At 40.9% G+C, this 26,376-nt stretch overlaps 1 protein-coding gene across 2 annotated transcripts in view; it reads left to right on the plus strand.

Annotated features, from left to right (window-relative positions):
* ECT2L (epithelial cell transforming 2 like) overlaps nucleotides 1-25,683 on the plus strand; it is an 88,707-nt gene extending 63,024 nt beyond the window's left edge. Inside the window, exons 13-20 of one of the 2 annotated variants that reach the window (XM_030809759.1) lie at nucleotides 3,395-3,606; nucleotides 5,163-5,310; nucleotides 7,933-8,006; nucleotides 8,101-8,257; nucleotides 9,278-9,343; nucleotides 11,348-11,436; nucleotides 23,312-23,484; nucleotides 25,182-25,683. In XM_030809759.1, coding sequence (XP_030665619.1) covers nucleotides 3,395-3,606; nucleotides 5,163-5,310; nucleotides 7,933-8,006; nucleotides 8,101-8,257; nucleotides 9,278-9,343; nucleotides 11,348-11,436; nucleotides 23,312-23,484; nucleotides 25,182-25,309 — 1,047 coding nt within the window. In that variant the 3' untranslated portion in view covers nucleotides 25,310-25,683. Of the gene's footprint in view, nucleotides 1-3,394; nucleotides 3,607-5,162; nucleotides 5,311-7,932; nucleotides 8,007-8,100; nucleotides 8,258-9,277; nucleotides 9,647-11,347; nucleotides 11,437-23,311; nucleotides 23,485-25,181 lie in introns of those variants that run through there. The other variant, XM_030809758.1, reaches the window with a different exon arrangement.
* Nucleotides 25,684-26,376: the final 693 nt, after the last annotated feature.

Genomic DNA, 26,376 nt, shown 5'->3' on the forward strand with positions numbered 1-26,376 from the left:
ACTGCCAAGTGGGATACAGATGTATTTTTTACCTCATTAGATATTTCTAAATAGCTATTCTATACAGACCATGTGTTTGGAAAACAAACAAGAAGAGTTTGGCAGCTCATGCTTGTAATCCCAGCACTTTGGGAGGCCAAGGCGGGTGCATCACTTAAGCAGAGGAGTTTGAGACCAGCCTGGGCAACACAGAAAAAGCCTGTCTCTACAAAAAAATTATAAAAATTAGCCTGCTGTGGTGGCCACTCTGGTGGCTGAGGCAGGAGGATTGCTTGAGCCCGGGAGGTCGAGGCTGCAGTGAGCCATGATTGCACTACTGCACTTCAGCCTGGGTGACAGAGGGAGACCCTGTCTCAAAATAAAAAAATAAAAAAAAGAAGAGTGTGTTTATAACATTGCAAATACAGTGAGTTCCCTCATTTTTCTCTTAAGTTATTTTTACATTATAATTCCAGTGAATGAAATTATGGTTAACTCATCTTAGTGAAGATCACATGGCATTACACATTTTTTCATTTTAAACAAGACACTTATTTAAACAACAGGGTGTTTGACTTGAAGTAAAAACTATCTGGGAATCATTTTTATCAACTAATTGATCCTCACTTAAAGACAGATTGCCCTACATATAAGAGGTATGTATGAAAACATTATAAAATGTGCCCTTCGTGTTACAATGATAAATGAAAAACATTAGAATTCTCCAACTGAACAAGGTATGCAAGGATTTAGATACATACACACACACACACATACACACACACACACACATATACATATATTGCTGTTGTTAAAACAATGAGAGCAAAATAACAGATTGGAATATAAAGATAACTGCTGAATGAGCATGCCATGAAGGGAGAAAGGAGGTTTTTTTGTTTTTTGTTTTTTGTTTTTGAGATGGAGTCTCGCTCTGTTGCCCAGGCTGGAGTGTGGTGGCATGACCTCGGCTCACTGCAACCTCTGCTTCCCAGGTTCCAGTGATTCTACTGCCTCAGCCTCCTGAGTAGCTGGGATTACAGGCATGTGCTACCACACCCGGCTAATTTTGTATTTTTAGTAGAGACAGAGTTTTGCCATGTTGGTCAGGCTGGTCTCGAACTCCTGAGCTCAAGTGATCCACCCGCCTCGGCCTCCCAAAGTGCTGGGATTACCACTGCACGTGGCCAAGGAAGTCTTTTCACAGAAGCATTTTTCCCCTTCTCATCTCCATTTGATGTTGATGGTATACCATTAGCCACTAATACATTAGCCATACCATTAGCCACTAATTTTTTAAAAAATGCTTGTGCATATTCATCAGTTACCTTATGTACAATAAAGGAATGGGGAAGGAAATGAAAGAATAGAGCAAACTATACTGTAATAGTTAGGATGTAGTGGAACCAGATTGCAGTTTTTTAGTTGAGAATGCGGTCTTGGTCTGTAAGAATAGCCTCTGGCGTAAAGTAGCAAGTTCTCTTTTTACTGGACCCCTCCTGCCTGCTGCTGAAACACATCAATTGTATCTTTAACCTCCATTTCCAACTCTGCGGGTGTGTCTGTTTCATTGATTGGCCATCTGACAAACTGGAATCTGATCCGCCTCATTGACAAGCCTTGCTATTCACGATAGGCTTTCATTAGTTTACTAAGTGGTGTATGCCTGTTAATCTTAAATTGAACCAAGGAACCACCCTGCCCACCACCCTAAAATTAATATGAGCAGTTCTGACCCTTCCTTGAGCTTTCTGTTCACCATGCTGAGTGCTGGAGTCACCTCAGGTCTGCAATGAATGAGAACACAAGCAGCACCAGGAGTGGCAGAAGCAGTATTGCCATATTTTATTGGGGGCAGTGTGGGGTATACTTAGGGCTGGAGGGAAAATAATAATTCTAGGCTCAAGTTGAAGGACATTATGTTTTTGAAATTTAGATATTATAACTTTTCTGGTATAAAGATGCTCATTTTATAGCTTTTGAAATATGCAGATAAAAGAAAAATTATCTAGTACCAGCAATAAAAATTAATTTCTCTCTCCATATAAACATAGCACAAATAACATCAGGCTATGGAATTTCTTTAGGCCAGTGTATGATTTTCACCTCTGCATTAAAAAATAAAACAAGAGGCTGGGCAAGGTGGCTCACTCCTGTAATCCCAGCACTTTGGGAGGCTGAGGTGTGTGGATCACAAGGTCAAGAGATTGAGAACATTCTGGCCAACATGGTGAAACCCCGTCTCTACTAAAAATACAAAAATTAGCTGGGCATGGTGGCATGCACCTGTAGTCCCAGCTACTCAGGAGGTTGAGGCAAGAGAATCGCTTGAACCCAGGAGGCGGAGGTTGCAGTGAGCTGAGATCACACCACTGCACTCCAGCCTGGACAAGAGAGTAAGACTCCGTATCAAAAGAAAAATAAATAAATAAATAAATAAATACATAAAACAAGAGTTGGAAACATAACACAGCACATCTGGCAACCTGGCTAGCCAGGAGAGATGGGCTCATAGCTCCAAGTCTATCCTTAATACTGAAGTTAGATCCTTAATACTGAAAGAAGAGCATATGCTTCAGATTTTTCATATGTCAGCTGGGGAAGCAAATTAGCTAATAATGAAAAAGTGTCTTTACCTGTTCATGCTGCTGCAATATAATACCTGAGACTGGGTAATTTACGAAGAACAGAAATTCTTTATGGAGGTAGGGAAGTCTAAGATCAAGATGCTAACATCTGTCAAGGGCCTTCTCTTGGAGTGCTCACATGGTGGAACGCAAGAGAGGACCAGCTCCCTCTGCCAAGCCCCTTTCTAAGGGCACCTGATCCCATTCATGAAGGAGGAGTCCTCATGACCCAGTCATCTTTTCACGGCTCCATTTCTTAATACTGTCACATTGGCTACACCTGAATTTTGGAAGGGACACATTCAAACTGTAGCAGACGGCTAGCTCATTTCAGTTCTTCTGTTTGCAGGATAATCAATAAAACACTACTTGGAAAAAGAAATAGGAAAACAAACAAGAGTAGACGAGCCAAAGGCTTCCTCACTAGACTGTAACCTTCATGAAGACAGGACTCTGTCTTGTTCTCATCATTACATGGCCAGCACCAGCATAAGACACCTAATATGGATTTGGATGGACAGATGGATAAAAATAAGTTTCAAACTGCCTTCCTTTAGATCCAAGATTAAAAGTCCCTTCTCTACTTGGCCATCAGGCTGGCCTGATATGAGGGACTCTTTGGTGATACTGGGGACAAGTGATGGACAGCAGGGTCCTCCGCAGCCCCAGTGAAGTCCCCTTCAACCTGAACAGCACAAACCAGCAAGGGGGGTCTCCGTGTAGCTGCCTGACTGCTCAGCACTTCTACTTCTCCATCACTGACTTGAGTTCTTAACGCTTCTCTACAGGAGAGAATACTCCAGGACTCAGCAGAAAAGCGAGCTAGAGTTGTCAGGGAACTCTTACAGAGTGAGAGAAAATACGTGCAGATGCTGGAAATTGTGAGAGATGTTTATGTCGCACCACTGAAGGCAGCATTGTCATCAAACAGGGCGATTCTGAGTGCTGCCAATATCCAGATCATTTTCTCTGATATTCTACAGATTTTAAGTCTCAACAGGTAAACCCTGAATATGTATTTTTTAAAATATTCATTGTGCACTGAGAAGAGCCCATGCTTCATTGTTTCAAAAGCGGTATGGAGGTGCAATGATGCTCTGCCCCTCTTAGGGACCCTGATTATAGCAGAGAGATCCTCATCACATTACCTACTGGGCTGCAACCAGTAGTGATTCCCAAGGACAACTCTTCCCCCGTTCACAGCCACGGTGCAAGGAGTGGCATTCAGGACCTAGGCATTTTGTAATCCAGTAGTCCCCAACCTTTTTGGCACCAGGAACCAGTTTCATGGAAGACAATATTTAACACAGACCAGGGGTGGGGGGAATGGTTTCAGGATGATTCAAGCGCATTACAGTTATTGTGCACTTTATTTCTATTATTATTACATTGTAATATATAATAAAATAATTATACAACTCACCATAATGTAAACCAGTGGGAGCCCCGAGCTTGTTTTCCTGCAACTAGATGGTTCCGTCTTGGGGTGATGGGAGACAGGGACAGATCATCAGGCATTAGATTCTCATAAGGAGCATGCAACCTAGATCCTTCGAATGTGCAGTTCACCATAGTGTTTGCACTCCTGTGAGAATCTAATGCCACTGCTGATCTGGAGCTCAGCCAGTAATGCAAGCAACAGGGAGCGGTTGTAAATATCAGTGAAGCTTCACTCACTCAACCCCCACTCACCTCCTGCTATGCAGCCTGGTTCCTAAGAGGCCACAGACCGGTACCTATCCACGGACTGGGGGCTGGGAACCCTTGCTGTAACCAACAGACTGTCCATGCAAAAGATAGCAGGAAGGAGGAGAGCCATATGCTCGTTCCTAATCAGCAATGTTCAGTTGAGCAACGGGAAAAAACCAGAAGGATTTAATGGGATTAAGCCACCAGGACACTTAGCTTAGAAAGCTCAAGGCTGGGGGTCAGTTTAATAACAACATATTTTCAAGTGCATAACATGAGAGAGAAAAGTGATCATTTCTGCCTGTGGTAAAGGGAGGCAACCTGAGTATGTGCTTCCCTGATGGTAACTCTCTAAGTAACTTGGAACAAGTTCCCTCCTCTCAATGGGCCCCAGCTCCTACAGTGAAGAGGTTGAACTAGGCCTCTTCCACTGTTCAAGGCCTCTGATGGATGAATGAGGGATTTTCTTAGAGCCCTGGGGAAATGGGCTAAGCAGAGGCTATGGCATTCAGCTGTTAAAGACAGTGGAGCACTCTCTTCTAAAAACTGTAAGAACTTTCACCCATCTGCCTATCTGGAGGCAAGAAACTAGGACATTAGGCGGCAGCTGTATCGTGGCCACTGTGTGGTTCTGACTCAAGGAACTGAGGTGAAGAGATGGGATTCCACCCCAGCCAACCTACTCCTTCACGTCCCAGTTCCCTTTCCTGTCAAATCTGCACTTCTCCGTGTTAAGAAGAAATGACTTGACCAAAACCCTACCATAAAGGACTAGGGTGAAAATGCCCATGCTGATGACAATGGATATTTGGGTTTGTAAGTTATCACAAGTGAATATTTCATGCTTATGCTCTTCTCATACCACAGGCAGTTTCTAGATAACCTGAGAGACAGACTGCAGGAATGGGGCCCAGCTCATTGTGTGGGAGAAATAGTCACGAAGTTTGGAAGCCAGTTGAACACATATACCAATTTCTTCAACAATTACCCTGTCATTTTGAAAACTATTGAGAAGGTAAATGAGTTTCAATTCCATCATTCTATGAGACCTGAGCTAGAAAGGAAGTTACGTGTGGAACCCGAAAGACCAGCGTTAATAAGAAAGGCTTCTCTGCTCTTAGCTCCCAGCTCTCTTCCCATACTGTGACCTCTGAGGACAGGAACCCTGACTTAGGAGCTAGCACAATATTTGACACCCAGCATTGCCAGGAACTGGTTCTTAAACTGAACTCATCCTCATGCAAACAGCCAGGCTTTCACCTGCCCCAGATACCCTCAGCTTACAGGAAAATGCTCCACAATTGAGCTTGGAATCCACTCTGCTACTACAATCTTGTGTATCCTTGACAAGTTCACCCTCTCATGTAGAAAATAAATTAATCATCCACGTCTTTCTTGGAAGAACAATCAATTTATGAAATGTCACTATCAAGTAAGGAATGTCTTGGTCTTACATTTCCTAGAGAGTAAATTATTAACAGTTTTCCCTGTTGCAATTTCTGCCATTATTTAATCTGAGCAGGAATATCCAATTCCCTTATGTACCACTTGCTGCTCTTGTGGGGATACCTTCTGATGGGGATAAAATCCCTCTTTTTTCCCTCCTCAATTGGTAGCCAAAGCCTAGAAAAGGCCACCTTGTCACATGGCAGCACACTTCTGCCAGAGTCCACTGTGACCACTCGTCTTCACTGAGGCCCTGCAGGAAAGGCCTGTGGGCTGAGAGGCCTTTGGAGGGCTCCTGCCCTTGGACAGCTTCCTTTGTAGTATTCCTTCTACCCCACCCAGGGAGTCTAGTCACTGCTGGACAACTTGATGATTCAAAAGTTACATAAATAAGGTAGTTTCATAGAACTGACCTTGGAGACAAGAACTGGAGCAAAGTATCACATGGTATCAAGAACACACTGGTGCCTAAACTTTTTTAGCTATAGATAATGATGCCTAGTTCACTAGCCCAGTGTGTGCACACAAGTAAGTACTTAGCTTAAATGTTATTTGGTTGTGGGGTTTGTTTTGAGACAGGGTCTCCCTCTGTCACCTAGGCTGGGGTGCAGTGGCATGATTACAGCTCACTGCAGCCTCGACTTCCCCAGGCTCTGGTGATCCTCCCACCGCAGCCTACCAAGTATCTAGGACTACAGGCATGTGCCACCATACCTGGCTATTTTTTTTTGTATTTTTTATAGAGACGGGGTGTCACCATGTTGTCCAGGCTGGTCTTAAACTCCTGGGCTCAAGCAATCCGCCCAACTCTATCTCCCAAAGTGCGGGGATTACAGGTGTGGGCCACCATGCCAGCCAATGTTAGCTATTAATATGATTGAAATCCATGAATATTTCACTTGGCCTTAGCCGAAAGTCTAATAATGAAATCAGTGAATATTTTATTTCTATAAGTTAGCATTGCTGACATCTTTTAGGCATGGAAAGGGAGGTAACTTCACGGGTGCTCTAATAGTGATAAATGAATACATTTTAAAACAGATATTAAGGCTCGGTGCGGTGGCTCATGCCTGTAATCCCAGCACTTTGAGAGGCCTAGGCAGGCGGATCACCTGAGGTCAGGAGTTCAAGACCAGCCTGGCCAACATGGCGAAACCGCGTCTCTACTAAAAATGCAAAAATTAGCCAGGCATAGTGGCGGGCACCTGTAATCCCAGCTACTTGGGAGGCTGAGACAGGAGAATCACTTGAACCCAGGAGGCAGAGGTTGCAGTGAGCCGAGATTATGCCACTCTACTCCAGCCTGGGTGACACAGCAAGACTCTGTCTCAAAAAAACAAAAAACAACAAAAAAATTAAGTATAGTAGAACACCTGTATAATAAATATTACTATGGAAAACATAGTTAACAGAAGTATTAAAGGTGAATACCATTAATAGTCAAGATCTTACTATACTGAAATAACATTTACTATTTGACAGCCACTTTATGGATAGGATTTTTTTTTTCCACACCACAAGCATTAGAGATGATATCCATGTTACAGATGAGAAAACTGAGGCTCAGAAAAGTTAAGTAATTTGACAAGGTTATATATTTGATTTATTCTCATTCAAATCCAGGCCCACCTGGTTGCAAAGTATATTCTTATTTGTCTATACTGATTAAGTTCAATGAATAGGGTCAGGTTCATGTATAAATAACACACATTTTTTTTTTTGTTTTTTTTTTTTTGAGACAGAGTCTCGCTCTGTTGCCCAGGCTGGAGTGCGGTGGCACGATCTTGGATCACTGCAAGCTCCGCCTCACAGGTTCACGCCATTCTTCTGCCTCAGCCTCCTGAGTAGCTAGGACTACAGGCGCCTGCCACCACACTCGGCTAATTTTTTGTATTTTTAGTACAGACGGGGTTTCACCGTGTTAGACAGGATGGTTTCAATCTCCTGACCTCGTGATCCGCCTGCCTCGGCCTCCCAAAGTGCTGGAATTACAGGCATGAGCCACAGCGCCCGGCCAACACACATTCTTAACATATTAGGAAGACACCAATGGCACGACTAATAGTCTAATTGGTTAGACATAGATGTTGCCCTTTTGCTTCAGGCATTCCAGAGATCACACTTGCTCAGTGGAACAGTGGACTTTACAACTATCTCATAAAGTTTTGACAATATAATCCTCACCTTTTAGTGCAGAGAAATGATACCAGCATTCCGAACTTTCCTGAAGAGGCATGATAAGACCATTGTTACCAAAATGCTGAGGTATGTTCTGAGGGAGAGGACAGCAGGGGCCCCCCCCGAGAGGGCATTCCTGGGCCTTCAGAGACCAGAGCTCCCTTCTCTATGCCTCATACAGCCTGCCGGAGCTGCTGCTGTACCCATCCCGAAGATTTGAAGAATACCTTAATCTTCTCTACGCTGTCAGGCTTCATACCCCTGCAGAGCATGTTGACTGTGGGGACTTGACCACTGCAATAGACCAAATCGAAAAATATAAAGGTTATATAGATCAGGTTGGTTGCTGATAAGAATCTGTGTCCTTTAAACATGTTACAATGCCTTTGTGGTACTCCCACTCAAAGATCCTGAGACACCTTATCTTCTTGTGGGGTTCTTTGCTTTAAAGTCTTTCATCCTTTTAATGCTAAATCAATAGTGTGTTCAGTGATTTCCAACACTAAGGGCATCTATTCTAAGCCAAGCAACATGAGACAATGTTTTCAGATATTTGTACAAATATAATAAAATTTTTATGAAAGTTTGAAGAATGAAGTATTTGGACTGATTTTTTACACAACTAAAAGGCAAAAAAAAAGTAAAATCCTTTGTTTCTGAAAGTACTTTCAATGCATTAATTAGCTTTCCTGCCTCAGTGAGTACAATGGTCATCATAATTATTCTCTGAAGAAGTAATTAAGCACCTTGGAGTACAGTACTATCATTCTGAAAATATTATCATTATACTGTGCATACTGTAAACAGGCATCTGGGCTGAATATAAACTGCTACCACGTTTTTCCGTGCAGATACTTTTTTGCATCCAGTTTTGTCACTTGCCTTTGTTTTAAAACATTGGGTACAGAAAGTTGAAAAAAAAAAATTTTTTTCCTTTTTTGAGACAGGGTCTGGCTCTGTCACCAAGGCTTGAGTGTAGTTGTATGATCTCGGCTCACTGCAACCTCTGCCTCCCTGATTCAAGCAATCCTCCCACCTCAGCCTCTTGAGTAGCTGGGACCACAGGCAGATGCCACCATGCTTGGCTTTTTTTCGTGTGTGTAGAGACCAGGTTTCACCATGTTGCCCAGGCTGGTCTTGAACTCCTGAGCTCAAGCTATCCGCCCACCTCAGCCTCCCAAAGTGCTGGGATTACAGACGAAAGTCACTGCATCCGGCCCAGAAATCTGAAACTTTCTATTATAACATATGAAAATACCAAGCCCTGTATCAAGTGCCATAAAATATTTTAATCTATTTCTTTTATGAATAAAAATGTCACAATTTTAGTTTGCCTAAAAGTACTTTTTTTCCCCTAGATGAAGCAAAACATCAACATGAAGGATCATCTGTCAGATATACAGAGAATCATCGGGGGATGCCCTGTATGTATTCTTAGGAACTTGCTGTATCTTCTGCTCATGAATACAACCTCCAGTCACTGGCAAAAGGAGACCTACAGATCCCAAGGCAGCTAGCATTTGTGGAATGCCTGCTACGTGCCAGGCACTGCCATGCTCTCCCATTTCACATCCTTGTTATCTGCAAGGTTGCTCTATAAGAAGGGGACAAGTGAGCTTGTCCCTATCCCATAACTTTTCGGCAATCTTTGCTCCTTTATTGGTATTACTGTGATCACGATGCCCTTTGAGGAAAGGGGCCATGTGTTCTACTTGTTTTCTTTTCTTTTCTTTTTTTGAGATGGAGTCTTGCACTGTCGCCCAGGCTGGAGTGCAGTGGCGCAATCTCAGCTCACTGCAAGCTCCACTCCCGGATTCACACCATTCTCCTTCCCCAGCCTCCCGAGTAGCTGGGACTACAGGTGTCCACCACCACGCCGGGCTAATTTTTTGTATTTTTAGTAGAGATGGGGTTTCACCATGTTAGCCAGGATAGTCTTGATCTCCTGACCTCGTCATCCGCCCGCCTCGGCCTCCCAGTGCTGGGATTACAGGCGTGAGCCACCGCACCCAGCCATGTTCTTGTTTTCTATCTCCCTGCATATGGTACCTGGTGTAGGATTCTGCACCCTGATGGTATCTGAAAAAGCTTTAGAAGGCTTCTGCTAGCGACCTGTTAACCTATAGAATTTCATCTGGCCCCACCCTCCCTTATCTCTTAGTTTCTCTGACTTCCTTATAATCATGCCACACAGATCCACTCACGATTCTCTAATATTAACCTCTTTTCACACATTTGTGCTTTGCACATTCTTTCTTCTCTGAAATTGCTTTTTTTTCCTATTTCACTGGATAAACTCCTATTCATTCTATAAAAATCTAGTTCAATCATCATCTCCTTTGCAAAGTTTCCCCCAGCATTTCCAGCTGTGAGCGCCTTCTTTGTAGGGATTTTGCATCCTGAACGTCCCTGTTACATTTTACTGCAATCCTTTATTCATGAAACTGTGAGCTCCATCATGTGTGAGCTATGATTTACTTGCTTTCTCATGTCTGGCATATAGGTGGAGCTCAGGATGTGAGTTATGTTGAATTAAAGTATCAATTGATTAGAAATATTATTTTTATTTAGTCAAACTGGGGAAGCAAGATGAAGTTGTTTTGTCATAATTTTGGTCTGGACATTTTATAGGGAAAGATAATTGAGGTTGATTGGACTGCAAAGACCCAAATTCTTGAAACTCACAGAGTTTACAAAACTCTCTCTGGATTACTGTTCACACCAAGAGCTCATCCCCATGACTAGATCAATATAAAGGCTTGACTTCTTATTCCGTACCAATTCATTCACTTCTTTTTCTTTTCTTTTTTTTTTTTTTTGAGATGGAGTCTCACTCTGTTGCCCAGGCTGGAGTGCAGTGGTGCAATCTCGGCTCACTGCAACCTCTGCCTCCAGGGTTCAAGCAATTCTCCTACCTCAGCCTCCCAAGTAGCTAGGACTACCGGCATGCACCACCACGCCTGGCTAATTTTTTTGTAGAGACAGGGTTTCACCATATTAGCCAGGCTGGTCTCCAACTCCTGACCTCAGGTGATCCACCCACCTCGGCCTTCCAAAGTGCTGGGATTACAGGCATGAGCCACCGCGCCCAGCCTACTTCTTTTTCTTAATAGCTACCTTCTTATCCCTCAACCCCAACTTTGTTTTTGGTATTAGGAAAGCACTTACAAATAAAACTATCATGTCAGTAGTTTTAAAACTTTGACAAAAATTACTATTTTTTCCCTTAAATATAGTTTTCTTTGTCAATACTGTGATCTTTCTAAGAAAACCTGTTTCATAAACAGTGAAAACATTCACTTTTTCATACTTGAACTGTGTTTTAGTTAACATTTGCATATTCTGGGATATAAAATGGTTTGCAGTAGTTAAGTTTTTTTATTTAAAAAAATTTATATGTACTTCTAATTTTGTTTTTGATTTTATAGACTCTATCAGAAGTAAACAGATATCTGATTAGGGTACAAGATGTAGCCCAACTTCATTGCTGTGATGAAGAAATAAGTTTGTCTTTAAGGTAAACAATAGTTAACTATCCTAAGGCTGTGGACACCTTCCAAGCAGGTGACTATCTTACTCATCCTGTAGCTCCAGCATTCAGTACAATGTCTGACACAGTAGGTTTGAAATGAATCTATGCATTGGACTGAAAAGTTACAGACGACTTCCTCTGAGATAGTGTAGGGTATTTTATCACCATGTTCGCATTCCAGCCAGCTACTGGATAGAATGGGAGAAGTAAATTGTCCCTGCCAGGACCACAAACTCCACATAAGCAGCCATTCTAAAGGTTGGTCACTTTTCTTTTTTTTTTTTTTTTTTGAGATGGAGTCTCACTCACTGCTGCCCAGGCTGGAGTTCAGTGGCGCAACTTTGGCTCACTGCAACCTCTGCCTCCAAGCTATTTCCTGCATCAGCCTCCCAAGTAGCTGAAATTACAGGCACCCGCCACTACGCCCAGCTAATTGTTGTCTTTTTAGTAGAGATAGGGTTTCACCATGTTGGCCAGTTTGGTCTCAAACTCCTGATCTCCAGTGGTCCACCTGCCTCGGCCTCCCAAACTGCTGGGATTACAGGCATGAGCCACTGCACCCGGCCACTCTTCTACTTAGCTAAGCTCCAAGTGTTGTGGGATTTTCACACCAATGATCTGCTCAAATGTAAGAAAGAGAGGACCAATTTATTATCCTCAGATAGTTATTGCGGTCAGTTTTTAAAAATACCTTACACTATTTAGTTTGCACGATGCTCAGAGCAGCGTAAGAAAAAAAGATGGAAGGATGCTAATTTTTATAAGTTAGTATCCCCTTTACTCCTTTGGAACAAGGATGGGCAAACTTTTCTGTAAAGGTTCACGTAGTAAATATTTCAGATTTTGCTGGCCAGATGATATCTGTGGCAACTGCCCAACTTTGCTATTGTAAAACAAAAGCAGCTCTATCAATAACACAACACATAACAAGTAATACACTATTCATAAACAGTACAAGATATAAATGAACAAACATGACTATGTTCCAATTAAACTTCATTTACAAAAACAGGTGTGGGCCATAGTGTGGTGATCTCTGCTTTAGAAAACTGTTCATCAAACTATGAATAAAATAGAAATAAAATAAATAACAAAATAATAGAATCAAATAAAATTCTATTCTCAAACATTCTTTGTTTCTTTACATAAGTTTGATTTTCAGTATTAATGACAAAGAGTGATTCAGCAAACAGCAACCAAAGGGAGGGGAATTAACTCCTTTAATTTGTTCAACTCCAATAAATGTAATAAAAATTGATTTGTTATTTCAATGAATATTTCAACAAATGATCCTCAAAGGCACAGGGTAGCAGAGTAGGTGGAAGAAATCAGTCCCCTCACCTCCATCCTTACCTAGACTAGATCTTAAATGAAAATCAAATCACACAATATGTCACTTTTCTCATTGTCATGACATTTTTGTTTTCTTTGATCTTTTTTTTTTTTTTTTTTTTTTTTTTTTGGTCAGTAGCGATAGAAAAGGGCTACAGTGATGGAAAGAAACTAGCTACCAAACCAGCAATTCTAAACACACTGGTTTGGTAGAAGACATTCTATGATGATTCCAGTTTTTGATTATTAAATTATTCTGCATTCATGTATTCCTTCTCAAACACTCTTCCTTTCTTTACATAAGTTTGATTTTCTATATCATTTTCCTTCTCTCTGCAGAGCTTCTTTTAACATTTCTTAATGTTCTACTAAGGTCAATGAATTCTCTCAAATTTTTTGTGTGTAAAAAATTTATTGTTTGAAGGAAATTTTGCTGGATACAGAATTCTAGGTTGGTGGTTTTTTCTTTTAACACTTCCCTTATTTCATTCCTTCTTACTTACATGGTTTCTGAAGAGAAGTCCAGTGTAATTTTTATCCTTGTTCCTCTATGGCTAATAGAAACCAACAATAAAATTCTAAGCCTCCCAACCGACTGAATGGACTCCTCCTCTTGGCCAAGGGGATTCCAAAGTAAACCTGAAAAATGAGTTCAGGCCATGATAGGAAGGGGGGATTGGATATGCCACATTATACTCTCCTCCCTTAAGAATTCAGGCACAACTGACCAAAACTAACATTGAAACAGAGATCTTAAGACTGATAAAATGAAATCCTTGTAGAAATAAGATACCAAATTCTAACCCAACTCTAGTATAGTATCACATGGCAGATAGCAGACCCTGCAATAAATCATGGTTTACCTCAAAATATATTTATTTGACATATTTTGAAATGGCCCTGCAAAGTCATCTCTTTTGGGGAAAATCTCCATTTTGTAGAGAATCTCCTCTTTCCAGGTCTTTTCCTGATCCAGGAGAGACTCAGCTAAGAGTATGTTATCTTTTAAGTCTTAAGGCTTCTCCCTGAAGCCTGCTACCTGGAGGCTTCATCTACATAAGAACACTGGTCTCCACAAATCTCTTATCTAAAGCCAGACACTCCTTTCTATTGATTCCAGATCTTTAGATAACAACTCTTTCAACCAATTGCCAATCAAAAAATCTTTTGAATCCCCCCATGACCTAGGAGCCCTTAATTCAAGTTATCCCATCTTTCTGGATCAAATGAATGTATACCTTACATGTATTGACTGATGTTTGCCTGTAACTTCTGTCCCCCTAAAATGTATAAAATCAAGCTGGAACCCAACCATCTTGGGCACATTTTCTCAGGACTTCTTGAGACTGACCCAGGCCCTGGTCACCCATATTTGGCTCAGAATAAATCTCTTTATTTTACAGAGTTTGACTCTTTGTTGACAGTAAGGTGGGTTTTTGTTTTTGTATTCTCTGAAGTGACGAGGATTTTCTCTTTTATTTTCTACATCTGAATGTATTATGCCTAGATGTAGATTTTTTTTATCGTTTTGTGTTCTCTGAGCTTCCTGGACCTATAGTTTGCTGTCAATAATTTTGTAAAATCTCCAGTCATTATTACTCCAGATATTTCTTCTGTCTCTCTTCATCTGGTATTTCCGTTATGCATATGATTTGCCTTTTGTAACTGTCCCTATTACTTGGATATTCTATTCTTTCCCCTGGTGGTCCCTACCCGCTACCCCTACTTTGTCCCTGGTCTTTTTTCTCTCTGCTTTTCAGCTTGGTAAGCTTCTGTTGACATATCTTCAAGCTCACTGATTCTTTCCTCAGCTGTGTCCAGTGTATTAATGACCCCACCAAAGGCATTCATTTCTGTTATATTTATTTCTGGTATTACCTTTTCTTTCTTAGAGTTTTGGTTTCTCTTCTTACATTACCTATCTGTTCTTGCATGTTGTCTACTTTTTCCATTAAAGCCCTTAACATATTAATCATATTTAAGTTTCTGCTCTGATAATTCCAAAATCTCTACTGTATCTGAGCCTAGTTATGATGCTTGCCCTGTCTCTTCAGTCTGTGTATGTTGCCTCTTAGTACCCCTTATAATTTTTTTTTTTTTTTTGAAACGGAGTGTCACTCTGTCACCCAGACTGGAGTGCAGTGGTGCAGCCTCTGCCTCCTGGGTTCCAGCAATTCTCCTGACTCAGGCTTCTGGGTAGCTGGGATTACAGGCACATGCCACCATGTCTGGCTAATTTTTGTATTTTTAGTAGAGATGGGGGTTCACTACGTTGACTAGGCTGGTCTTGAACTCTTGACCTTAGGTGATCTGCCCACCTCGCCTTCTCAAAGTGCTAGGATTAAAGGAGTGAGCCACCATGCCCAGCCAGTACCCCTTGTAATTTTTTGTTGAATAGCAGACATGATGTGTCAGGTAAAAGGAACTAAACAGGCCTTCAGTGTGAAGTTTTATGTTTATCTGGCTGGGAGTTAGGTCATATTTACTGTTTGCTGCAGCTTGGCATCAGAGGCTACAGTTTTCTCCAGCGTCCTTTTCTCTCCCTATCATCTTTGGGTTTCCTTAGAGACCCCCTCTTAAATAGGGTCTGAAACTTGCAGTTATTTTAGCTATAATCCCATTATTATACCAGAGTCCTACTGCTGTGGTAGTTAAGATGTCAGAGGAGGAGAAACATTCTATAGTTCTATGATCAATTTTCAGTCTTTCAATGAGTCTGTCACTTCTGGACTGTGACCTTCACAAGTGCTTCTCAGTTTTTGTTTTTGTTTTTTTTTTTCCCACCTCTAACATGAGACAGTAAGGTTAGAGGTGGCTGGAGTTGGGTATTTCCCTTCTCCCAGGTTGATTAGGTGCTGGTAAAGTCCCAGTTGGTTAGGTTCTAGTACAAGTTTCCCTTGAGGTCACGCCTTTGTTAAGAACAAAATACTCTGGGCATATTTCAAAATGGTACTTTTCTCCTCTCTACCATGTAAGAAAATATATATATATATATATTTTTTTTTTGAGACAGGGTCTCACTCTTTCACCCAGACTGGAATGCAGTGGCCTGAGCTCGGCTCACCGCAACCTCTGCCTCTCAAGCTCAAGGGATTCTCCCGCCTCAGCCACCTGAGTAGCTGGGATTACAGGTGCACGCCATTACTCCTTGGCTAATTTTTGTATTTTTAGTAGAGATGAGGTTTTACCACGTTGGCCAGGCTGGTCTCGAACTCCTGACCTCAAATGATCCACCTGCCTTGGCCTCCCAAAGTGCTGGGATTACAGGCGTGAGCCACCGCGCCCAGCCAGAATAAGAAAATTTTTATTAGCTCTTTATTGCAAGAATCTGGCAGGCTCCTAGAGGCAAAATTCACACCAGTGTGCGAGCCCAGAGTTATTAAATGCTAAAGCTAGTCCACACTTTATCTCTAGTAATTAAGCCAATACCCTTCAAGCATCCCTACTCCATGCAGGCAATTTCTGTTTCTGATAAGCTTTGATTCTCTGTAGCAGCCTATCATTCCAGCTTTTGGGGTGATAACTTCAATTCTATAAAGGATGGGAGAAAAGCTGTTGATTCTGAGTTCTTCAGCTACTTTTTGTTGTTGTTGTTGTGAGGGCAGAATTGACAACTTCCACGCTCTTTCTTTTTAATTATTATTTTTTTGAGACGGAGTCTTGCTCTGTTGCCAGTCTGGAATGCAGTGACGCAATCTCAGCTCACTGCAACCTCCACCTCCCAGGTTCAAGCGATTCTCCTGCCTCAGCCTCCCAAGTAGCTGGGACTACAGGCACGCGCCACCACACCCAGCTAAGTTTTGTATTTTTAGTAGAGATGGGGTTTTGCCATGTTGGCCAGGATGGTCTCAATCTCTTGACCTTGTGAACCCCCACCCCACCTCAACCTCCCAAAGTGCTGGGATTACAGGAGTGAGCCACCACACATGGCCTACAACTTCCCAGCTCTTTACATGTGGACTGGAAGCTGGAGGTCTAGTTATTAGAAATTAGACTTTGGTCTTCAGTACTTGGACAAATGAGAATACTTTGAAGATTTAGGATAATCCAAAACCATTTTACGCTCTAATTGTGAGGTACATTTATATTTAAATAGGCACTACTCTGAGCTATGAGGTATGAGGTATGAAAAATTTACCAGGCCCAGAGAGACATGAGTATGGGACTTCAGTCACACCTCCCCATCCATGCTTGCATAGGCGTAATTGTTCCTGGGCTGCCTCACCCATTATCTTCACATTACTGGAAATCGTAGACAAAGAACAATTATAGTCAATCAATAGCTTGTGCTATTTTAGTATAAAATCTTGGTAACTCTGGAACTGCCTCTTCTTTTTCTTTAAAAATCCACTTGTAAATGCTACTAATTGGGGTGTATATTCCTGGTAACTGAATCTATGCTCCAGGGTTGCAGTCCCCAATAGCCCAAATAAACTCTACTTATATTGATTTTGCCTCAGCTTCTTCCTTTTAGGTCAACAACACTGTCTCAGTGATTACGTTTATATTATTTGCTAATACATTTAAATGTAATTTCAAATTAATATTTGAAATTGGCTGGGTGTGGTGGCTCATTCCCGTAATCCCAGCACTTTGGGAGGCTGAGGTGGGAGGATCACTTGAGGCCAGGAGTTCTAGACCAGCCTAGGCAACATAGTTAGACCCCGTCTCTACAGGGGAAAAAAAAGTTTTGAAATTAGGTAAACGCAAACAGGCTCATATTCCAAAAGATATCGCACAATACTTAGCCTGCAACTTTGTTTTCTGTCATTTTAGAAAATCACATAAAACCCAAGGAATGCCATCCCCATGATTTCTACCAGGAATTTTTACTTAGAGGAAACATACTCTGCTTGTATTTATACATACAGACCAATTCATATAAGGATTTACACTTTACCATATGTTAGCTTCTCTCATTTGATAGATTTAATTACAATTACCTGATGAGGCAGGTAGGCCAGGAACCACATTATGCGTGGGCAATCTGGCTTAAGTAAGTTGCCGAAAGGCATAGAATAAGTGCTGGTCTGGAATTTAGAACCAGGTCTCCCAGTGCACAGGCAGTGCAGTTTCCAGTGATTGGACCAGAAGGTAGAAAGGTGAACCAAGCCTTCCTCATAATAATCTCACTAACACAGTAACAATTACTAAACGCATATATATTTTTTTCTTTTTCTGAGACAGAGTCTTGTTCTGTTGCCCAGGCTGGAGTGCAGTGGTGTTATCTCGGCTCGCTGCAACCTCTGCCTCCCAGGTTCAAGCGATTCTCATGCCTCAGCCTCCCCAAAACAGCTTGAAGTACAGGGGCGTGCCACCACTCCCAGCTAATTTTTTTGTATTTTTAGTAGAGATGGGGTTTCACCATGTTGGCCAGGCTCATCTTGAACTCCTGGCCTCAAGTGATCCACCCATCTTGGCCATGTGTGAGCCACTGCACCTGGCCACAAATAACAAACAATAACTATGACACAAAAAGAACGAGTAAGTGTTCGCATTCTAAATGAAATTTAAAATAGAGATGAAGTCATACAGTTATTTTAAGAGCTGGGAAATTCAGAGGGCAATTTGTTCCTCTGAGGACATGGACCATTATTTTGGGTATGTTAAGCTTTTAGAATATATTTTATACCTTGGAACTTCTGTATTATCGTTTTTTTCATAAACACTAATTTTCATGTCTGTGATTTTAAGCTTGCTGAATTTTTTTTTTTTTCCTTAACGAGATGGGGTCTTCCCATGCTGGCCAGGCTGGTCTTGAATTCCTTGGCTCAGATGATCCTCCCAACTCGGCCTCCCAAAGTACTGGGATTACAGGCGTGAGCCACTGCACGTGGCCGAAACTTGCTGATTTTTAAGCATGCTTTTTTTTCTTCCAATGGAGTCTTGCCAAAGGTACAAAAGTAGTGCAGGACTGGTGAATAGAGGCCCGGCCTTGTTCATCAAATAGAGCCATCCACTTCCCAGGCCAATATTCCTTGGGGAAATATCCTATTATACTGCCAAAAAGATATACTGTAAATTTCCTCTTAGCTTTCCCCAAAGGGATCTACAGTCACTTAGCAGGGTAACTATGCATTGGAGAAAATGTACCCAGGCTTCTCAAGGATACTAGACTTTGGTCCAGAATTGACTCATTTTGGGGATCCCAAATGCCACTGTGATCTACCAGGCTAGGTGATAAACAGTTTTGACTCAGGTCAGCTCACAGTGGTGCTGATGACCTGCTGCTGTCCATGTACTGAAACTCTCTTTTTGAGAGAGTTTCATTCTTGTTGCCCAGGCTGGAGTGCAATGGCGTGATCTCGGCTCACTGCAACCTCTGCCTCCTGGGTTCAAGCGATTCTCCTGCCTCAGCCTCCCAAGTAGCTGGGACTACAGGCGTGCACCACCACACCTGGCTCATTTTTGCATTTTTAGGAGAGATGGGGTTTCACCATGTTGGCCAGGCTGGTCTCGAACTCCTGACTTTGTGATCTGCCCACCTCGGCCTCCCAAAGTGCTGGGATTACAGGTGTGAGCCACTGCACCCGGCCTAAAACTTTCTTTTAAAGTTTTATGTATTTATATAAGTTGGGTACTTCTTGCCTTTCTCTGTGTCTCTTGTGCTGGCTAACACAGTAGTTTAACAACAATAACAAAACACTTCTAGAATGGAGTTAAGAATGTACATTATAGTAGCTGTGTTCCATTTTGCTGAATCACTGAATCTATCTGTAAACAAGCAAAGAAACTCTATTCAAGTTCAGAACAAAACTCAGTTGGTTCTGAGTGTGAGCAGAGGCAGATTTGTGAAACACTAAGAGCCACTGCAGCTACTCCATTATGTCAATACTAAAGGTGAAATTACAGCCATATCTGCAGGCCCCACACCCATAGGTTCAACTGAGGATGGAAAACATTAAAAAATAAATAAATACAATTAAAAAAACAAATAAAAACCTCATACAGTATAAGTATTCACATAGTGTTTACATTGTATTAGATATCATAAGTAATCTAGAGATAATATGCAGATTATATGCAAATACCAAGCATCCTCAGAATTTGGTTTTCACAGGAGGTCCTGGAACACATTCCCCACGGATATCAAGGGATGACTGTATCTGCTTTTGCGTATTTAGAGGAACGGTTAAATTTTTAGAGTTTTTGGTGTTTGGTCTGTGGATAAACGTTGGAGATCTTGAGGGGCTTAATTTAGTAAATGGCTTTTGAAAAGTTTTTCTAGATAAAAATCATACATAAAATAGCCCTCTCAGAATCTGAATGAAATAATAACCTCATTGTGTCTTTCCCTCACTCATGTCCTTGGATTACAAATGGCTCAATTCTAAGCTCAAGTTAGTGTGGCTGCTCCATTCCTTCCCTGGGCCAACCATCCACCTGGTCCAAGTGGGTCACAAAACTGGAATTCTCTTTCATTCACCTCTAATATCAGCGCTGTCCCTTCCAAAGGAAAAAAACTGAACACCAACTTACCAAAGCAAGTACCTCTTTGAATGCTACTTCTTCAAAGCACTCTGTTGGCATATTTCCTGATAATTCGGATACAGCAGTTTTATTACAGATTTAAACCGTTTTCTAAACTTCTATGATAGGAGAAATAATTGTTCTTATCATGGATATGGTAAAAAAAAAAATATGGCTCCCCTTCTCCCCCAAAAAAGCAAGACCATGGTAGAATTCTTTCACCTATTCAAAATGGCTACTCACCACAGACTGCCCATCACTGACTTAAAATGCACCTCCTGCCTTTCTTGCTTCCTCTCTCCCTCATCCTTAGTTCTATTCATTCCTTTATTCTCAGAATAACCTATTGACTTGATCTAGAAATATTTTTTTTGCAAGATATCAGTAAATGTGAAGCACCCCACTCCTTCCAGCCTAAATCATAACCAAAGACAAGCAGAAAATGTTTGCAAGAAAGAGCTAGCTCTAGTGGCTGGGTGACCACTATGTTTCCATTGACCCACACACCTAAACAACTCCTACTTCCTAACGCTGTCCAAGTAGCTGAACCTGAAACATGGTACTCTTGGACATTTTTAAACTACCTGATCCAGTCCTTTGCCCAGTTCTTAGGCATAGCTGTAACTAACAAATGACTGAAGTGCCTTGCTCCTTAGGAAAGTGTGTGGACTCAGCATCACCAGGGAGCTTGCCAGAAATGCAGAATTCTCAGGCCACCCTAGCTCTACTCAATCAGAATTTGCATTTTAACAAAACCACCAGGTAAATCAGAAGCAAATTAAAGCCATTACTATATAAAGTGAGTTATAAATATGAATTATAGCAGCTTTTATGAAGAACAACCTGGAGGTCTTTGATAAAAATATACACAGCAGTCCCCCCTTATCCATGAAAATACCTTTCAAGACCCTCAGTAGATGGCTGAAACCTCAGAGTACGGAGCCCTATAACATCACGTTTTTTGATGTACATACATACTTATGATAAAGTTTAGTTTAAAAATTAGGTACCATAAGAGATTAACAATATTTAATAAAATAGAACAATTATAATGACATAAAGTAGTAACAGTTATGTATAGGTTTATCTGTGGAAATGGAAACCATAAATAAGGAGGGACTATTGTGTAGCCTTTGACCAATCCGTCCTACTCTCAGGAATTGTATCTGACAGAAGAACAAATATTAGGACTTTGTTTCTATGTAAGAAATCTGTTCGTTGCAACATTCACAGTGGAAATAGAGAAAAAAAAAAATGAAGTAAGCGAGAGAGGGAGGGAAAAAAGGAGGGGACCCAAGCCTCTAAACAAAGCAGATGTCCATCAAAGAGAACACCCATCAATAGTGGAAGAGTTGAATAAATGATGGTGCACCCACACCATGAAGTACTAGTTAGCCATTAAAAAGAAGGAATAAAAGTCCTATCCATTAACTTGAAGTGATTTCCATTGCTGAGTGAGAAAAGCAAGAAAAGAGTAGGGAAAATCTTAGATTTTTGTAAGATAAGGGCAATAACCTTTCCTGTACATAGATGTGTGTGTGTGTGTTTACCCGAGCAAGTACAAAACAGCGGAAGGATATGTACTAGGTTGGTAACTTGGGTGACCTGAGTGAAGACAGGGGTGAGGCCGTGCTATGTGGAAAAGTAGAGGGGAAAGAGGCACACTAAATAAAAGCCAATAGCAGGGATTGATGTCACTTAAGCGTTTGGTAACACTTTATGTTCTGACAACTTAAAAATTAAACGAAAATGGTGAAGATGAAAAATAAGAGACCTGAACAAGCATAAATATATAGACTCTTCATTAGAGTAACTTCTGAGGGTTGCTTGATGCTTCTGGAAGGAAAACAATTATGCTCTATTAAAACATTTAGTTTGCTTCACTTAGCCACCCCTGGTGGGGAGGGGGAATTGGGGAGTTGGACGGTGGGGTGGGGTTCCCCAAGCTCCTCCCAGGCTATCGCCACTCACTGCTCGGCTAGAACACTCCCACAGGAGAGTTCAGTGGGACTAACCCACACTAGAGCACAGTGAGGCCTGCCCAATACAGCAATCTCGCTCCAATGACAGAAAAGCAAAGAGGATAACAGATGGGAGGTTGAGGACACCAAATTTTGCCCCTTGATAAATATGCCTACAGTTGACCATGGTAGCAACCTCAGCAAAAACAAAGAACTATTTAATTTTTACCTTTCAAACAATTAACTGTATTAGGTTATCTACTACTTTCCAATCAAAAGTAAAAATGTTTATATTTACTTCTACATAAATGCTTTTTTCTCCTATTAATATACCTCATGCCACATCAGTTCTTGTGTTTCTCTCTACCCCAACTTGTTATCCTTTTTTTTTTTTTTTTGAGATGGAGTCTCGCTCTGTCGCCCAGGCTGGAGTGCAGTGGCGCAATCTCAACTCACTCCAATCTCTGACTCCCAGGTTCAAGTGATTCTCCTGCCTCAGCCTCCCAAGTAGGTGGGACTACAGGCACGCGCCACCATGCATGGCTAATTTTTGTATTTTTAGTAGAGATGGGGTTTCACTATGTTGGCCAGGCTGGTTTTGGAACTCCTGACCTCATAATCAGCCTGCCTTGGCCTCCCAAAGTGCTAGGATTACAGGCGTGAGTAACCACGCCCAGCCTTGTTATCCTTAAAGGTGAAACAAAAGACTTATATTCTTCAGATTGCCCAAATACATCAAAATACCAACACTGACAAAAATTTAACAACACAGACACAAAGTAATTCATTTCATAAAGAAGGGAAAGTCAGCGTTCAAAATTTTTTCCACATGGATTATCAAATATTTGTCCCATGGACAAACTCAAAGCACTTCACCAGGAGCCCTGATGGCCCACAGTACTGACCTGACCTCAGAGACACAGGAGGGGTGAATCACATCAGGAGGAATATTATACTGAGAACTTCAACCAGCCATTCAAAATGTCAGTAGTGGGGTAAAAGCTTTGACTAGTGACTTATCAATTTCAAGATGGTTAACTATGTAACAAAGCATGTATGTTATGTATTAAAACTGTACCTTCTCCATTTTAACACAGGCTCTATGAACACATCCATGATCTCAGCCTTTTCCTCTTCAATGATGCACTGCTCATTTCTAGTCGGGGCACATCTCATACTCCATTTGAGAGGACTTCAAAAACAACCTACCAGTTCATTGTGTCAGTGGCCCTTCATCGGTTACTCATAGAAAATATTCCAGATTCCAAGTGTATGTATTCTTTTTCTTCCAAGAGACAGATACCTTCAAAAAGCTATATAATGTAAAGCTCTTAATAGAACAGTAGAAAAACGACTGGAATTATAATTTACCAGGTTGCAAATAATTCTCCCAATATTAGAATTTCATTAAACAATGTAAACTTTCATCTACCTTTGAAATAGTTAAAGACAGGGCTTCTGGCATTCAGATACGAACCTTAGATATTAGAAAAACAGCTTTCAAAAATCACAAAGGGAGGCAAGGCCCCATATTACCGTTCTTTGAAGCAGTGGCATGAGAGCTGGAGCTCTCAACCACTATTCTATACTGTCTGAAGATGCTACAGTCTTAAAGCATATTTTAAATTTTTATCTATTACTTTCCCATTCTACTAGGACTAAGTGATTATTATATATTTGACACTACCTTTTCTTCCTTAAGTTTGCATCTAAGCGTGGCCGGGCGCGGTGGCTCACGCTTGTAATCCCAGCACTTTGGGAGGCCGAGGCGGGCGGATCACGAGGTCAGGAGATCGAGACCACGGTGAAACCCCGTCTCTACTAAAAAATACAAAAAAGTTAGCCAGGCGTGGTGGCGGGTGTCTGTAGTCCCAGCTACTCGGAGAGGCTGAGGCAGGAGAATGGCGTGAACCTGGGAGACGGAGCTTGCAGTGAGCCGAGATTGCGCCACTGCACTCCAGCCTGGGTGACAGAGCGAGACTCCGTCTCCCCAAAAAAAAAAAAAAAAAAAAAAAAAAGTTTGCATCTAAGCTGGGAATTGTTAAATAAAGGAATCAACAGATATGCAAAGGATGCTTGGTAAATTATTCACGCACAATAATTCCAATAGAAATATCATTTTGTCACAAAAACGAAATCCTACTTAAACCCACTATACCTATTTTGTTATTATCCTATACTTTACTTCCCAAAAGGATCTATATCTATATCTTATTCCAGTATCTGTTAGGCCAGGCAATCTGAATGTAACATCTCTCATTCCAATGTTTTTCACTGCATGTAAAGACAGGACTTTTGGTTAAAGTTGGAACCCAAGACCTTACAGAAGTACCAAACTAAATAAAAGGGCTATTTCCCAGTGGCTTCAGCCCCATTCTAAATCTGAGCCTGAGAAAAATATGAGTATTTCCAACTAGAATACAAACTCAGGTTAAAAAGGCTTAATTACCTATCATCACTGGGTATGGTTAGTGTATGAAACATGTCTCCTTCAGTTCCCCTCCCATCATGACAATCAGCTGTGACCTATGTCAAAACATTGTTAAGTAACCTAACAGATAGTGGGCATTCAGCTAAGTAGCTGGCTTGATTCTGTCACTGGCTCTCATACTGAGGTCGTCTAGGTCTAGCTCTTAGCATCTTTATTTATAACAACTATCAGTAAAGACTGTTACTGATTCCAGTTCCTTCTGGAGTGACTGAGACAAGGAATTAAAAAACATTACATCATCTGTCCGTTAGTCTTTAAAATAATTGCTAACTACAATAACTGTAATATAAAGACATCATTTTACACTGCATTTGAATTATTCAGTAATTTTAGGAAGCTATATTCTACACTGGATATGTATTTCTTTTTAGGTTTTAAAAAATTCTTAAAGATGATGATTTTTGAGTATTAACATTTTTTCTCATTTTGATTGTTACCTGCAAAGATTAATTAGTATACCTCAAATGCTTTTACAGATGTCAAGAATGCATTTATTCTTCAAGGTCCAAAATATAAATGGATTTGTGCTACAGAAATAGAGGATGATAAGTTCCTATGGCTGTCAGTACTTCAAAATGCAATCAAAAGCAGTATGGAGAAGTGAGACTGAACTTGAAAACTTCAGGGGTGCCAATTCTCCCCAGCAAAGACAGACAACATATATGCTCTGTTCCAAAATATCTAGTAAGAAACAGAGTAACTGTCATGGATGATGAGATAAACTAAGATGACCCATAGGATCTTTCCAACTTCTAAACTTTATCACTTGTGCTCACTTATGTAGAATGTATAAGTGCATTTTGAGTCCAAAATTTTGAACTACTTCTTTTGGTAGCTATATTTCATGGATAATATTATTTAGAGTAATTTGATGTGATGAAACCTAAGACAGAGCAAGCACGTTGTGTAAAGCTTTGTTTTATGATCTAATGAAAAAAGCAGAATGAAAGTGTTTCTTAAGTGATCAGTCTAGAAAGATATTTTAATTTGTTGGTGATTTACCATTTTTAACATTTTCATGAAACAATTATTGATTTAAAATATGGATAAGAGCGCTGGTGACTCAAGCCTGTAATCCCAGCACTTTGGGAGGCCGAGGCGGTGGATTACCTGAGGTCAGGAGTTTGAGACCAGCCTCATCAACATGGAGAAACCCCGTCTCTACTAAAAATACAAAATTAGCCAGACACGGTGGCACACGCCTGTAGTCCCTGCTACTTGCAAGGCTGAGGCAGGAGAAGAATCACTTGTACCCGGGAGTAGGAGGTTGTAGTAAGCTGAGATGGCTCCATTGCACTCCAGCCTGGGTGACAAGAGCAAACCTCTGTCTCAAAAAAAAAAAGAAAAAAAAAAGGACAAGAAACACAAATGGCAATTTACTCAAAAACTTGCCACACTTATCCTTAATATGAATGTACTCCTCTAGGGAGCATTAAAGATATACCACTACAAAGTACTAAAAAGTTTTCTATAATTTTTAAGTGTTATTTATTGGAAGGCTAAATTCTAAGAAGCTTTAAAAAATATTTTTGACATTGTTAAATTAGAAGGCTATTTTTAAAAAGCAAATTTTAAAAAACAAAAATAAATAGAAACAGCAAAACTTGCTTGTAATGAAATGCAGCTGAGTAAAAATGTCTTTTAAAACAAACACTCTCAAAAACATAGGTG

The sequence above is a fragment of the Nomascus leucogenys genome, chromosome 3 (assembly GCF_006542625.1).
Source record: "Nomascus leucogenys isolate Asia chromosome 3, Asia_NLE_v1, whole genome shotgun sequence".
In the NCBI taxonomy this organism is placed as follows: Eukaryota; Metazoa; Chordata; class Mammalia; order Primates; family Hylobatidae; genus Nomascus; species Nomascus leucogenys.